General features: G+C 37.6%; 1 protein-coding gene across 3 annotated transcripts in view; it reads left to right on the top strand.

The window, feature by feature from the left end:
- Positions 1 to 16,069, top strand: part of LOC109534691 (furin-like protease 2) — a 904,557-nt gene that overhangs the window by 264,954 nt on the left and 623,534 nt on the right. For all 3 annotated transcript variants that reach the window (XM_048670198.1, XM_048670177.1, XM_048670187.1), the window contains one exon: positions 10,131 to 10,475. In XM_048670198.1, coding sequence (XP_048526155.1) covers positions 10,263 to 10,475 — 213 coding nt within the window. In that variant the 5' untranslated portion in view covers positions 10,131 to 10,262. The remainder of the gene's footprint in view (positions 1 to 10,130; positions 10,476 to 16,069) is intronic.

Genomic DNA, 16,069 nt, shown 5'->3' with positions numbered 1-16,069 from the left:
TTGTAAAGTTCATATTTACTGAGATATCGCACTTTGACGCACTAATGAGCAACCCTGTATATAATCTTTATTTTCTACAGAAAAAGGCTATCGACCCAATCGGTGACTTTCTGCCCCAATATTATTGTTAATGCACAATAACACTTTTAGTTTTATGCATTGGGATTTATTTTGTATATACAAGTAATACTCCTTGTCATCATCATCATTCAGCTCTCTGTGTCCACTGCTGCACTCAAGCTTCCCACATTTCTGCCCATTTCCTTCTCTGTTGTACTCTCTACATTCAGTTTCCTGCACATTTCTTTAGATCGTTCGTCCAGCATGTGAAGAGTCTCCCGTTGCTGCTCTTGTCCAAGTGCAGTCTTCACTCGAGCAGCCGTTTCCTCCATTTTTTTTGCCGAATAAACCCAGAATACGTTCAACTTCTTGGATAGGACGCGATTAGCAGTTGGTTCTTTGAATAATACTCTGTTCTCATAATATCCGGTAAATTCATTCAGCAAGCATTTAACCTTAGAGTAGTAGTAGTAGTAGTAGCCATTTATCGAAACAGATCAGGTCGTTGTCAATAGCTAATTTTAGCTAATCCTTTCAAAAAATCATCAACAAATTTTCCAGCTATACCATACACCATACAATTATGAAGAATTTGCTTTGTTAAAATGAAATAGACGGCCTATGAATGAGTTTCAGAAGTGATTTTCATTGTCGAGGAAGAAACACAAGCTAATCTCTTAGTGAGGATATATTGTTATCCAAATTTTGATGATTAAAGGCCACAACAGATTGAGCCACCATATTTTCTAGTTTTTAGGTTCTATCTTTCTAAAATAAATCAAAAGGTCTTAACATTTTAGTTCTCAATTAATTTTTTTCTTGTTGGCTTATTTATTTGTGTTTAAGAAATTTTTGATATTGGAAAAGTTATTTTCTTCGATTTATCCATGAAAAAATAGTTAGAGGTCTACTGTTAAAAATTGGTTGAAAATTCAGTTACTTTTCAGTAAATTTTGTAACTGAAAATTGAGTTTTTGGTTGTTGAAAATAAGTTCATGTACATTTTTATTTAATTTTGAGTATTCTTGTTGAAAATCCAAAATTCAATAACATGGAACTGAAAATGAAATAACATGAAACTGAAAAGTTTTTAGAGCTTAACCTATTTGCAGGTAGTGATTGAAGATCTGTCAGTTCGTACTACAACGGACGAATTAGCAGATTTCCAACCAATAGAAACATTTTCGTATCATTTTATCAACGTATAAACGGATGTATGGCTTGATCTCTTCTTTAGACAGTGACGTGACAACTACCAGAAAGGCTTATTACAGTTTCACCACAATATTTCGGAGGCTACATTGGCGTGTTGGCGAGCGCATCTCCGTGCCATGCTGGTATCCCAGGTTCGAACCCCGCCCAAGACGTAATTTTCCCGCAGCGATACTTTGGTCACCTCGTGGAAAGCATTGGAAGCGACCATGGGGCGACACCCAGAGGTGATGATCTAGCGCTCTGGGCTGTGTGGGACTCCAGCCTAGCTGTTTACCCACTAAAACACTTTCCTCACCTCCGAGAGGCGGTGTTTGCCTAGCCCCGCGATCATTTCTGTTCTATTGTGCCTTTGTCTTTTACTTCCTCATTATCCCTGTGTATCCAAGGAATTCCAGAATAATCTTGAAGGGGGTACGCATGACCTTGTCTGGTAGTCATCCGTGGCTGCAACTCGTCGATTTTCCCAATCAGGTGCCTCTTTATGAGTTCTCCCTGCTGAGCAGAACAGTTCTTCTCCTGATATTCGACTGTCGCTATGGTCATCTTAATCCTGAAAATCGCATTCCTGTATGCAGCCATCCGACTGGTGTCGCTTTTGCGTCCCGGTCGTGGCAGCTTTTTTTGGGGTGTGCTAGTTCCCCTGAGGGTCTACCTAGCACACTTTTGGTAGTTTCTCCGCCTGGCGGCCCCCGAGAGTTTTTTAACACCCTTCAGGTCTTTACCAACTGCGTAGCCCGACGGATCTTCTGAGAAAGTCCCGCCGGTATTTTGTGGTGGTATGATGGTGGTGGCGTGTTGCTCCAAATCATTTCCACGAGCAGATGGGGAGGGGTTAGATCCACCCACACAGAGCTCCGCATGTGTGGGTAAGGCTGATACAATGAGGTGCGCCTGTTGCCTCAAGGTTAGTCGCTTTTGGCTGGGATTCCCCTCAGCCTTGCATCTCTTGGCGCGTACTATACCGTGAGAAATGGGAAGTGTTATAGTGACCTCGTCTCGCGATCCGGACAGTAAAACCATCCCCACGACCCCGACAGTACCTATCCCGATTTTGAACCACGAGAGTTGTTGCACTGCAGGCGGTGTGTGCCACGAGCTGGTCCGGGCGACGACTTTCGATCCAGATTCGCGAGTTTTATTCCATTGCCTTCACTTATGGCCGACACTAACCTGCCAGATGTATCTGACCGGCTTTTCCCCTATCCGCCACCTGCGGACGCGCCCGATGTGTCGCTCAATCTTCACAGGAGTGTTACTTTGAAGCGTATTTCACAAAATGTACACCAACATAGAATATGAGGATATGCTCTTAGTTATGGGGGAATGCCACATCAACTTAGCAGTAAGGGCTTTCGTTAACAAAGAGGTAGAGACACTGAAGGACCGTGGACGACAATAGATGTCCCAGAGACAGAGGGACAAGTATCGCAGATAATTGCAGCAGAGCCTTCCAGGGGTTCTCACAGCATTGCACAACAACTGACACTAGGCACCAAATAAATACCGAGGAAGGGCTACACCGGTACAAATTGAGTAGGAGTTAATTACGCGAATACGAGAAGCTACTCGAGAAGATTACATAAGAAGATGATTGCATAGGCACAAACTTGTTTGCAGTTAAAGGCAGAAATGTATGCTTATTTGTATACATATTGTACCGTGGATGGCCGAGTATCAAACTCTTTCTTCTGCTTCCAACTGTTATTCACCTGGGTATTACTTTAAATGCGGAACAGGAACAAACTAACTTCAAAATTACCGTCAACTTCACAAACAATAACAGTAACAGACGGAAAACTCGCTCTTCCGACTCACGGGGTTCAATCTCTTCTGCACCCGGTCGCTCCTGTCACTTCACTCTCCCTGTCTGGATCTCGTCGTCGCTTATATAATTTCCTCTAGGTAACCCAGATGCTTCTCGAAATCTCCAGAACAGGTGCGAAACTTCCCGCTTGTCATTGTCATATTTGACAGTAAATGGGGCGCAAATGGGGCACACATTTACTGAAATACCATGAATTTTGATCCCTCCATTTCAAACGTGCGTACGCCTGGCCATTTCCGTTACAATTTCAATCTGAGGTTATGATAACAAAAAAAAACAATTCTTCTTTGACAATATGTATTGACATTTCCAAAAAAGTAGATCCCGACATTTAGCGAATCCTGTTGAATTTACAGTTTTTTCTTATCTATTTTATTGTCACTCTGTCTTTTCCCGTGGTTACCCGAGTTTTTAATAATAACGAAGCAAGTGGTATTTACGTAATGTTAATTAGGCAGATTACCTTGGAAAACATTGTTGCCGTCCTTCTGATATAGTTTTTTGCAAAATTTCTAAGTTTTTGAATTTGATATCTAAAAACGGAGTGGCCAAATTTGAATCAATAACCCTACACTTATTTCTCTAATATCATTATTTTTTCGATTAAGGAGCTATCAGATCATTAAATAAACAAGTATAGCCTTAGTAAAATAACAAGACAAAACTCGTTCGATGCGTCAGTTGCACACCAACAAAACGATGAATCGGATCCGAATTGTTAACCTCTTCATCTGTCCCCTGAAATTTAAAAATATTTTTTCAGTTCGCAGGGTTAAAGCGAAGACCAACGGTATATTGTCTCAAGTGGTGCTATGTATTATGTTTGGAACATTTTGCATAACTTTATTTAAGCCAATACAGGGTGATTCAAAATTCACGTCGTTCCTCTGGAAGTGTTGTCTTCCGCTATTGTAGGAGTATAGAAAAAATAGTAAAAAAATTGATTGGTATTTAGAACTAAGAAATTTTGCACAAAACTATATTAGAAAGACGGCAATAACGTTTTTCAAGGTAATCTGTCTAATTAACATTACGTGAGTACCTGTTGCTTTGTAATTATTTAAAACTCCGAACCATGAATTATACAGCAAGTGACAATAAAATAGATAAGGATAAACAATAAAATTAACAGGAATCTTTGAATGACGGAACTTGCTTTTTAACGTACTTTTGCTAAATGTCAATTATTGTCCTCATAACCTCGAATAATTTATTTGGTTGCAAATTACAAATAAACATACATTTGAGTTTTTAACTCCAAAGAAGGTGCCATGTAATCATCTGATTGGACACTCTTCTCGAGGCAGCTTCTGATATTTGGTTAATTAACTCCTGCTCAATTTGTACCGATGTTCCGGAAGCAATGGATTTAATGTGTCCTTGAGCGCTCTTTATCTAAACTCAAGATGGAAATTTTTCTTTTTGAATGCTTAAGTGTTCCAATAAACTACCATTTAATTATGGAACAATTTCAAAATAATGCTTAATTACAAAGTTAAAATTCGATTTTGAACTGTTAATGTCTTCTAGAAATTAGAAAACAAATTAATGTTTTTCTCGTACCCTCCAAGTGAGCCTCTATTACCTCTTAAAAAGAATTACGCCAATTTTCAATCATCTTGTATAGGCAAGTGCGCAAAACCTCATCTTCAAGCGCTTATTTTTGACCTGTACGTCTGTATTTAAAAAGATTTTCTGAACGTCGGTGAGAAACTTTATAAATACGTATATCGAAAAAACGAGCCACTTCAATGCACTTCCTGAGACATTAGCAAAATCTGTTTAGCAATAAGATTCTACAAGAAGTAAGTAGATGTATGAGTATACTAAAAGGCAGAAACTTTTGAACTTATGTTTTGCCAGTTTGGCTCTTAAATGAATACTTCTCGATCAGCATTTCCGACTGACTCAAATTAATTCTCATTAGTAAAAGGCGTTAAGTACAGACTTCTACCTGTGAGAATTTATTTATGGCTTGATGAAATGAAGTACACGTCGTAAATCAACTCATTTTACACTTTTGAATTTATGGAAAGAATTCGCATTTGTATCGGATTTACAGCATTTAAATGGAGACCTGAGGATAAAATACGAGTCGGCAAACGAGGATATATGTAACGCTTTATCGCAGCACCGTTACATTATGTATGAAACATACGAAAACTTTGTCTAAAGGTAGATAACGGAAGCGACAACTAATTTACGTGAACACCAGCAGCTTTTATTTGTGTTGAACTTCATTTTAAAGACTGTAATATCCTGAGAGGCAGAAAAATTGTGCTGCAATGAAACTTCAATTTCGTATTATATAAACCATGTAGCAATAAAGGCAACACACTGCACCAAAAACCTAATTGCAAAATTCGATAAAGTGGGACGCTTTAAATAATAAGCACAATGGCAAATTGTTTGCAGGATAAATACTCCTCGAGAAGTTGACAAATATTAGACGGCTTCAAGTTGCAAACAGGCAGCAGCGTAGCCGCTTTTATTTCCGGCCAGATAAAAGACCAAATAAAATTCTGCTTAAAAACAACTACTATGAATCTGTGCTATTCAAACAAACTTTATAACGAAACACTCGAGCAGAATTATCTTCTCGTGTTTCCCGGGCCGTGAACGCTTTCTCTGAAAGAAAGCCTTGCAGCTGAAAGAACGAAAAGTTAAAAATTAATTGTCTATTTACAGAAACTACCAATAAAGCCCTTCTTTTGTTACACCAAAGTGGCCCCTTTAATCATTGTTATAATTATGCTCGAATTTCGAGCCCTATAATCTCAATTTGCTTTGCTATAAATGATTAATAGAACAAAGAAATTTTCAACGTAGATGAGAGCTGCAGTGGAGGCTTGGAAACTCGTTGAAGATTCCTTCTAAATAAACAGCAACCAATACTTATTTTCAACATTGTACTGCAGTAGTGTAGCGTTTTGAGTCATTAAGTTTATTTTGGAACCTTAGAGTTGTGCGAAAAGGTCAATTTCAGCGCCTTTTACACAGCCCGAATCATATATTTTTAAAATATTTTATTTCAATCTTTTGACATTAGATTGAAGTGTGAATAACAGGCCGCTTCAAAATAGGGGCAATTCCGTTTAAGGGGTTATAAGGGCTTATTTGGAGAGTACCAAAAAATACTGAATTGTAAATTGAATTTAAACTTTGTTAACAAGAATTAATTTGAAATGGTGTCATGTTTGAATAATAGCCGATTGGAGTATCTAAGCATTCGAAAAGAAAAATTACAATTTTTACTTCAAATAATGAACATTTTATATATCATATCATATTAGAAAATAGTACTATTTGTTCTACACTTTTCGTAGTTCATGTTCGACTGTGAACATTAGAAGCCGAAAATATGCATTTATTTTTGACTAACAGTATGTCTAACTAATTGGCGAAAATAATATTGCAGGAGAAGTTACCGTTGTAATAATGTGTGGTTTTCGGTACCTAATACACTCGCTTTCAAAAGTTATGTTACGCCTAGTCATTTGGATACATACTTTACAATTTTGTGAACCATTGTAAGCCCTGGTGTTAATTCTAAAACTTATAAAAATCGGCTAAATGTATTTAATTTCAACGAATTATTAATTGTAAAAGAAAATTGCAATCCGGATGCAAACATTCTAAAAATAAAAAATCAATTCTTATCGAACAACTGAAACAAAAACAAAACAAACAAATTTAAAACATATTAATATGCAGTAATTGAGGTTCTACTTTAAGGTCGCATTCCATATCCATAACCAGTCCAGTAATTAAATTATTGATTGCTTCCTGAGGGTTATTTCCTCATTGCTTTAAAGCAGCAACAATAAGTTCTTGGGCATTTCTTGGTGGATTATTCCCATTGAAATTGGCTGGTGATACATAATGCCAGACAATTTTTATAAGATTCTACGTCGGCCAATCTAATCTTGTGATGCTTCGGTTCTCCAATACTTCCTGAACAGCTCTAGTGCGATGTGGCCTGGCATTGTCTGCCCGGCCAATTCATCACGTGGGCGTATAATTATAGGAATAATAACATTTGCAAGGTAATGTGCACCTGCCATTGACAGCGATATATGAATAAGTGGGGTCGCTGTTTTGGACAAAATATCCCCCGCCACCAAGTTTTCTGTTCTACCAATGCCTATTTAGGCGTCCTGCATCTCTCCAAACTCTTACTCGGTAATTATCGCTCACCAATCCAAACCGCGATTCATCGGAAAAGCACATTTCTCCACTCTGCCAATCGCCAGTTTTGATGATTTTGTGTCCGTTTTAAACGACCGCTTCCCGTGGCCAAGAGTTATCAAAGGAAGTCCTAAAGGCCTTTTGGACCGCAATTCTGATTGTAAGTCTTCTTCGGATTGTATTGTGCAATTCTCCCGCTAACTGTGCGTCTAAGAAAGTTTAGTCTATGGAAACTGTGGTGTCTAGATAAACCTTCTTGCCACAGAGCAATAATTCTATTCCTATCAAAAGCTGACCATTCGCTCCTACGCATGCTACACGATTCTTGCATCATTTAATACACTGATGTATAAAATTAGCACACCATCTTTAATTAATATGAGAATATTTGCGAACGAAAAATAAAAAACATGAATCACTAGTTTATCAGATTTTTGGTTAAAATAGCGCGTATTGCCACCTCTCGCTCGAATAACGTCCCTCAAACTTCTTGGGATGGCAAAAAAATGGTTTTCCATGAATTTTTGGATTATGGTGTGCCATTTTTAAGAACCACGTTTTCCAGTTCAGCCAAGTTCTCAGGAATAGGGTCTCGTCGTCGAGTACGTCGTTAGAGCTGATCCCAAACATGTTCAATCACGTTAAGGTCAGGACTACGCGCTTGCCACACTAAGGCCCGTATTTATAAACGATACTCAAGCCAATACTCAAGTCCTGCGTGGCCAAGTACGAGATCGTTCTCAACCGAGAGAGACAATTAATAAACAGTACTTCGTGTTTTACCGATGAAGTTTCGGGCGAGTATAGGATTTTAGAGACTTTCAAATTTAATTGGTAATTTTATATTGGGACTGTTCGCGAACTTGGCGACTCTAAGATCGCGTCAATATTCTTAAGTAAATACGTCTTTTAAATCGCTGAAAGACTGACTTAATAACGAAGACCACCAGACATAAGCTACAATATAATACATACTTTATGTAAGAAAGTAGACATGGAATCATAGAAACTTTGCTACTTGTTTCGTAGAATCTATAGAATAGAAAGCTGCTTGTATAGAATCTTAAACAAACCAGCAATTGAGTAATGGGTGATATTTGATGTTAGTAGCCCACGATTGTCTGCTTTCAATAATGGTTCGTTTAAAAAAGGCAATATTACCTCAATAATAATGGCTTTTGAAAACCGAAACCGTTTCTGAAATTCTACATACGAGAAAAACTCAACAGGATTTTGGCCATCTCGTATATATATTTTACTAACACGTTGTCTTCGTTAATTTTCTGCTCTATTACGTCCAAATATTCAAAAACCTTGTCCATTCTTATATTATATACGATAGTGAAACCAAAAAATTAAAATGTAAAAACATAACATAAACCATAGTAATATAACCTTAAAACCCGTTTGACGGTTTATCGAAAAATCTCGACCAATGGCTGGGCAGAAGCAATACTCAAGCCACCGTCGACCGATACTTGAGCAAGCAAAGCTGTAGGTACTGCCTTGAGAATGAGAATGGTTTATGAAACGCAATCGAAACCAAGTCTCGTACTTCAGACTTGACCAGGCTTGAGCATCGTTTATAAATACGGATCTAAACGTTAAATGCCAAGCTCATTAATATATTCGCGCAAGATCAGAGCTTGGTGCTGTCTGGGATTATCAAGTTTATGGTCATCCATAGACAAGAAATTCTCGCCTATGTGGGGTACGGCAAAGTTTTCTAAAATCTCTTGACTGTACTTCTGGGAAGTTAATGATACTTCCTGGGATCACAACAAGGTCCGTACAAGCTTCCAAGAAATGGGCGACCCGAAAACAATATTGAGCCAACACGGAAAATCAGTTGAGGAACCATACACGCTTGCCTGTATTCTTCTCCTGGCCTTCTCCAAATAAAAACTCGCCTATCCGAAGATTCTCAACTCACTGTAACTTCGTTAGTAAACAAGACTTTCTTGTCCCAATCCACGTGGTTTCTAGCACTCAAGCCTATTTTCTTTGTGGGTTCTGGTTAAGAGAGAACCTTTTGCGGGAAGAAGCACTTAATCTGGATTCATTGAGCCTTCCTCTTACCGCTTTGGAAGAAATAGCAACATGTCGGTCATTTTGAATTCGATTTTTTTAATCTCATTTCCGGTAATAAACCGATTTCTTAAAGCTTGTAGTCGTTTAAAACGATCGTCCACTTGGTTTGTAAATCTTGGTCGGCCTTGCCCTGTTCTAGCATGGCAGTATGTTTCCTTAAAGCACTGATGAGATCGACATCGAATGGTGGTGTGGTGAACACGCAATTTTCGGGCGACGCTGGTTATACCCATCTTCCGACAAGGTGACAATTCTGACCGCTTTCTGACCGATTCAAACTCACTTGAATTTCTTCCTGGGGACATTTCAATGTCATCAATATATGCAATTTCATTAATATATACATAGGTGCAGTTTTTACATTTTTACAGCACAACTTTAGAGGAGTAAACAATCTTGTGTTGGAAATTTCATCATTTTTTTACTTGTAAACAGGTGTTGGTTGCAAGTTGGTTTTAATCAGGCGAATCTTTATTTATTCACTAAGTATCTCAATATCAGTATAAAGTAAAAAAAATAGAAAAAATGAGTCTTAATGGTTCACTCCCGACCAACAAAGATTCATTTAGATTAAGCGTGGTCGTTGAGACCTTTCAGTAGTATTAAGTTTTTGCCTATTTATTGGCCACACTTTTTGCCAATTTGTATATCTATATCCAATTTACTAATAGAAATATTTCGGGAGCATTTAGATTGTGTCAATCTAATGCACTCTTGAAGAGCTTTATTTATATGTTTTCTTTCTTTTCAGAGCTTCTGCGCTTATGAACCTCAAACGCCAAACGGATCAAACTCCAGTCACCAAAAGCACAACCTGACAAGTTCGGATAGTTGACGTTTCTCAGTTAGAATTTGTTTATTTCGCGACTTTACTTCTATCATTATGAAACCATATTTGATACTCGCGGAGAATCGGTTCTCAGTGTTTTCCTTTTTGGCATTGGCCACGATTTTAACCATTAGTTCGGTGCCGTTAGTTTTTGCGACTTTTAGACAAAATCCAGTGTATTCAAACGAATTTGCTGTTAATGTTCCTGAAGGCGAGGCCACTGCGGATCTTCTAGCTGCCAAACATGGATTTGTAAATAAAGGACAGGTAGGCTTGTTGTTTCATGCTTGCATTATTGTTAGATTTTATCAACCACTCAATTAGTACAGTAAAACCATTACTAAGTAACTTAATGCAGAAATCCCTATTTGTGTACAACAGGTATGGGCAACCTTTCACATGTTGACGGGCAAACTTTGGCGTGCAAATACGTTCGCGGGCCGCGTTTAAAAGTACTTAATGCATTTTAAAGTAGTGATAATATTTTTTAGCGATAGAGATTAGACATGAAATAATACGACAATGTTATTATAGTACAATTTATTAAAATAACAAAATAAAATTAAAAAAATGGTACATTATAATTAAATCGTTAAATTTCCTATTGTTACAAATTACGAAAGTTAAACACACCGAAATCAATGAGACACTTGAGCTTGAATTTGGGAAACTAATCCATCGATATTTGGATTAATTCCACTGATACAAAAACGTAAAGAATTTTTCAAATTATCGTCAGTCAGTCTTGTACGATGTGTTGATTTATTAACTTTCATAAATGAAAAGAACTGTTCGCATTTTTAAGTACTGCCAAATGCACAAATCGATCTTTTTGCCAATTTACTAACCTGCGGAAAATTGTCTTTTCATAGGTATTTTTTATAGTACGTCTTCAAATTTGGATTTTAGGATGAGTTTTCTTGAATCTCGATCAACCCCATTTGTATGTGTATTGGAGCATTTTGTACATTATATTTTGTAGGAGTAGCAAATAAACTGAAACAGTCTTCCATGTTTTTGAAGTCGCTAAATCTGTTCGAAAATTGTTCCGACAGTAATTTGAGTTCTTCAGCATATTGAGCATAAGCAATATTTTCATACGCAGAGAGCGTGTTGAAATAGTAACTGTTACCAGACAGCATCTGTGACTCCCACAAGCGGAGTTTGACCTGAAACGCTTTCAAATGGCTCTACAAATCATTTACTAACTGTCCTTATTTTTGAAGTTTCAAATTTAAATCATTCAAATAGCCTGTAAGATCGACCAGAAATGCTAAGTCACATATCCCTTTTGGGTCACTTAATTCAGATAGTGGTTTATCTTTTATTTTTATAAAGTCTGCTCTCATTTCTAAGCTCGTAACACAGTTTCAATATTTTTCTTTTACTCAACCATCTGACTTTACAATAATATGTTACGTCGTTATACTCAACTGATATTTCATCCAAAAACGCCTTGAACTGGCGATGGTTAAGCCCTCGGGATCGAATAAAGTTGATGGTTTTTACTACCACATTCAGAACATTCTGGAGTCGAATGGACTTAGAACACAAGTTCTGTTGGTGGATAATGCAATGAAGGACTATCAAACCATTTTTTTTGCACATTTAATTCAGTTGCTTTTTCATTCAAAATTCCGATGAGACCTTTACGTAAGCGGACCATAGAAGGTGCACCATCAGTGCATTAATTTTGACCATGGCAAGCCAAAACTTGTGAATAACTTCTGAACTTCAATAAAAATATCCTCTCCTGTAGTGGTTCCTTTTAGCGGCTGTAAAGCAAACAATTCCTCAGTAACAGTGAACTCCTTATCAACACCTCGAATAAATATAGCCAGTTGAGCTGTGTCAGAAAAATCTTTGCTCTCGTCTAATGCTATGGCAAATGACTCAAAACCAGCCATACGGTCAGTCAATGTTGTTTTGATATCATTAGCCATCATTTCTATACGTCGAACAACAGTTCGTCTTGACAAACTAATTTTTTCAAATTAATTTTTTTTCAGGACACAAAATACTGCAAAGTTGATAAATTCTCCTTCGGCAAATGGTTCAATGCCTTTGCCAATTTTGAACTAACTATAAAACTAGCTTTCACAACATTATCAAGTTGTGTTCTTTGTTTATGAAACACTTGTTGCTGTTTTTCCAAATTTGCGGTAAGCTTCTAGATTTTGTCTGTTCTTAATTGTCCTGTCAGTGAGTGCAACGTAGCATGCTTAGAATGCCTCTTTATATTGAATTCTTTCATTACTGAAATGGATTTATTGCACAGCAAACACATAGGCTTACCATTGTGCAACATAAAAAAGTATTCTTTAGTTCAGTTTTTCTTGAACTGGCGGCCCTCTGTATATACGTTTCGTTTCTTACCACCAGACAGCATTTTTGTTTACTTTTCGTTCAATAAACTTATGATAAAAACTATAGTTAGTAACCACTCAAGATGCACACAAAGTGCACACAAACTCGAGCAGTTCGCTAGGATATCGCTTGTCCAAGTTATTACCTCGGTAGCTCAAATAGAACTGAACTAACTTTCGGGCTATCCAGCCGCTTATATAAGCAAAATGAAGGAATTATCTGGAATAAACTAGTTTAGAACAATTGAGAAGCAATAAATCTTTTGATGTGTCGCCCGTGAGGCGGCAAACCTCAAAGACTTTGATCGAGCAAGCCCAGTGGCGGCGATTATCAAAGAGTGAGGCGGCAAACATCAAAGGATTTGGTGTTTGCCGCTTCACTGTCACTCCCGTGAGTACAAGTACCTAACCTAATATATTTTTTAATTTTGTCTTTTCAAAAATGGCTCGCGGACCGGATCATATCTAACAGCAGGCCGGATCCGGCCCGCGGTCCGGTTGTTTCACATACCTGGTGTACAATATTTATTGATAGCTTTATTCGCGGTGACGATTCAAAACTGGTTCGGAACTGACCGCATGTACGTTGAGGCTTCGGGTGCTCGCGGTAAAATATTTCTGGTTCTGAACCGAAAGTTCTATATTCACGGTGCAGTATGAACTGGTTCAGAACACGTTTGTTACCGGTTCTAGCAGTTCTAGGAATAAAGCAAGGACCAGTGTTTCAGACAAGCGAAAACAAACAAAACATAGGGTTCGCATCGACATCAGGACTATCTCCCGGCATCATTATTTTTTTTGATTGGTTGAAACTGGAAACTTTTGTTTGCTGCCGCTTTTGGTCGTGTGTTGGTACAATGGGTACCAGCATTGCATTCGCCTTCCTCCTTCAAATGTATGGCTTTATTTGTCTATTCAGGCTGAAAGTCAAAATGTGAGAGGCTGCAGATGTCATTTGGAAAAAAGTGCAAACATATGTAAGCATACCAAGTTTATTTTTACAATGGCGCTCTGATAAAAATTAGTTAACTAAATTAAATATAAACATAAACAAACTTAGAACTTTCTTATTCGAGTTAATCTAAGACTGCCACTTTTCGCACGGATTATAAAGAAACACATGAAATCTGTTTTTCGAATTCCTCACAGACGCAACGTCACCGTCTCTTAAAAAACTAAAACTAAACTTTCGCCTAAAACTTGATACCATTTTTTTATTTTGCTATTTTCAGCTTTCGCTCTATTGCTTAAGCTAAAGGTGAATCATTGATAGTGATTTACTTCGATCGATTGAGTTTGAGGATTGGATATGTGACTTTGCCAGGGAAAAGTCAAGAATAAAATATTTTTAATTTAATTGTATTTTAATTAATTTTTAAATCACTATTACGTTTAAGAATTATTACGTTTTTATGTTTATGTCGCATTTAACTAACTAATTTTGATATGGAAGCATGGTTATATGAATAACCTTGAAATTCGATGTGGGCCATGATCATCCTATGACCGAAACTAAAGACAGTGACATCTCTAAAAATGCCTTTTCTGTTGGAGATGAAGAAACTTATTTCGTTATGAGTCCTGCCATCTATGTTTTCCCATGTCCATCTTCTGTGATTTTCCTTAAAAAAGAAGCTGTTCATCTCATATAGGTTGCTCTCAAGCGGATACCTTAATAAAATTTCGACCCTCGCGTTCCTACCTGCCCTTCAATAATTTCCAAGTGCGACCTCTGTGTTGATTAATTTAGTGCCTATTTTCACGTTAAAATCTCTACATGTGATGTTGTAGTGAGTTGGGTTTTCATTCCATGCTTTACGAGATGTATGTGTGTATATCATATATCAATCATGACATATACATGATATGCCATGATTGATATTTCTTCATAAAAAATACACCGTTTCGTCAGAATGGTCGGTGGTAGGAGCATCTTTGCACAATTGCCAATAGGCAGTATTATGTCTCCATTTCCGTTGTTTTGAATCCGTGTGTTGGTTTCCTCATGACATATATCGTGCGTACCGCTGTTTCTTCGTCTTCTTCTTCTTCTTCTCATACTTTTCCGAGATCTTGCGATCTGTTAATTCTGTGCACGCCTCTGCAGTATTTCCTGGGATCTTAACTGCCAGCTATCCGTTCATCTTTTAGGTGGTCTTCCTGCGGCTCTAGTGCTTACTGGGTTTCCCTCCAACACGATACGCGGTAGACGATTTTCGTCTATCCTCTTTACGTGACTGTATCACTGTCTCTTTCTTTGTCTTCCCTATCGCACCACGTCCTGCACTCCACACTGTTCCCGGATATCCGTGTTTCTCACCCTGTCTCTTGTGGTTTTTTCCACGTTCTTGTAGTCTTCATCTCTGCTACTCGCAACATGCACTTTGTTTTATTTGTTTCTTTTCGTGTCTCTAAGCCGTATGTCATAATGGTTCTCACGCATGTTTTGTATATTTTTACTTTGCTCTCTGTTCGCATGTATTGATTTGCCCATGCGATTTCCCTAAGGTATCCTGATACCGCCGCAGCTTTATTGATTTGGATTCTTAGGTCCTTGACTGGGTCATGACTGCTTGACAGGTCTATGCCAATGTATTTAAATTGTAATACTTTTTCTACAATTTTGTTTTCGATAGCAAGTTTACATCCAACAGGTTCCCTGGCTATTGTCATACTCTTTGTTTTGTTAATAGAGATTGTCATGTGGAGCCGTTGGCTGATTTGGTACAAGCTGAAAAGCTGCCTCTGTAGGTCGTCTTCGTTCTCCGCGGTAATTGCGGCGTCGTCGGCATTACGTATCATGCTGATTCTCTTGTTAATTCTGTACCCTAGGTTCAGGGATGTCACTGCTTCTATAATTGTATCTATGAGGACATTGAACAGAGATGGACTAAGACTATCTCCCTGTCTGATTCCTCCTAGTACTGGAATGCTATTTGATATTTGGTTTTGTTATTTTACTTTTGTTGCGTTGTGACTATTGAGATTGTGAATTACTTTTGTAATGTTTGCTGGGGTATTTTTTTATGTTAAGCTCTTGATGATGTTGGCTTGACGCACTCTATCTATCGCCTTTGTTAGATCTATGAAGCACATACAGGGTGATTCAAAATTGGCGTCATACTGGCTCCGTTGGAGAGTACAAAAAAAATATTGAACATTTTTTTTCGAAAAATTTCTAGAATATATTAACAGTTGAAGATCGAATTTCAACCTTGTTATTAAGCATTATTTTGAAATTGTTCCATGTTTAATTGGCAGCATATTGGAATACTTAAGCATTCAAAAAGAAAAATTACGGCCTTTGCTTCAAATTAAGAAACTTTTTGATATCAAAAAAGTTCTCTTCAACAATTTTTTGATAAAAGGTCAAAGAGGCAATGATGTTTTTTGGCATTTGCAGATAGTTACAGGTGGATAGCCCTTGTCAATAATAACAATAATTTGTCAAACTGTGACTTACTTTGAATTTCCTTTCACGAATTTGCTGATATG

The sequence above is a fragment of the Dendroctonus ponderosae genome, unplaced genomic scaffold (assembly GCF_020466585.1).
Source record: "Dendroctonus ponderosae isolate FM_Combo_2020 unplaced genomic scaffold, Dpon_F_20191213v2 Dpon_F_20191213_1, whole genome shotgun sequence".
Taxonomy (NCBI): domain Eukaryota; kingdom Metazoa; phylum Arthropoda; class Insecta; order Coleoptera; family Curculionidae; genus Dendroctonus; species Dendroctonus ponderosae.
This window is presented reverse-complemented; position numbering and strand designations above follow the sequence as displayed.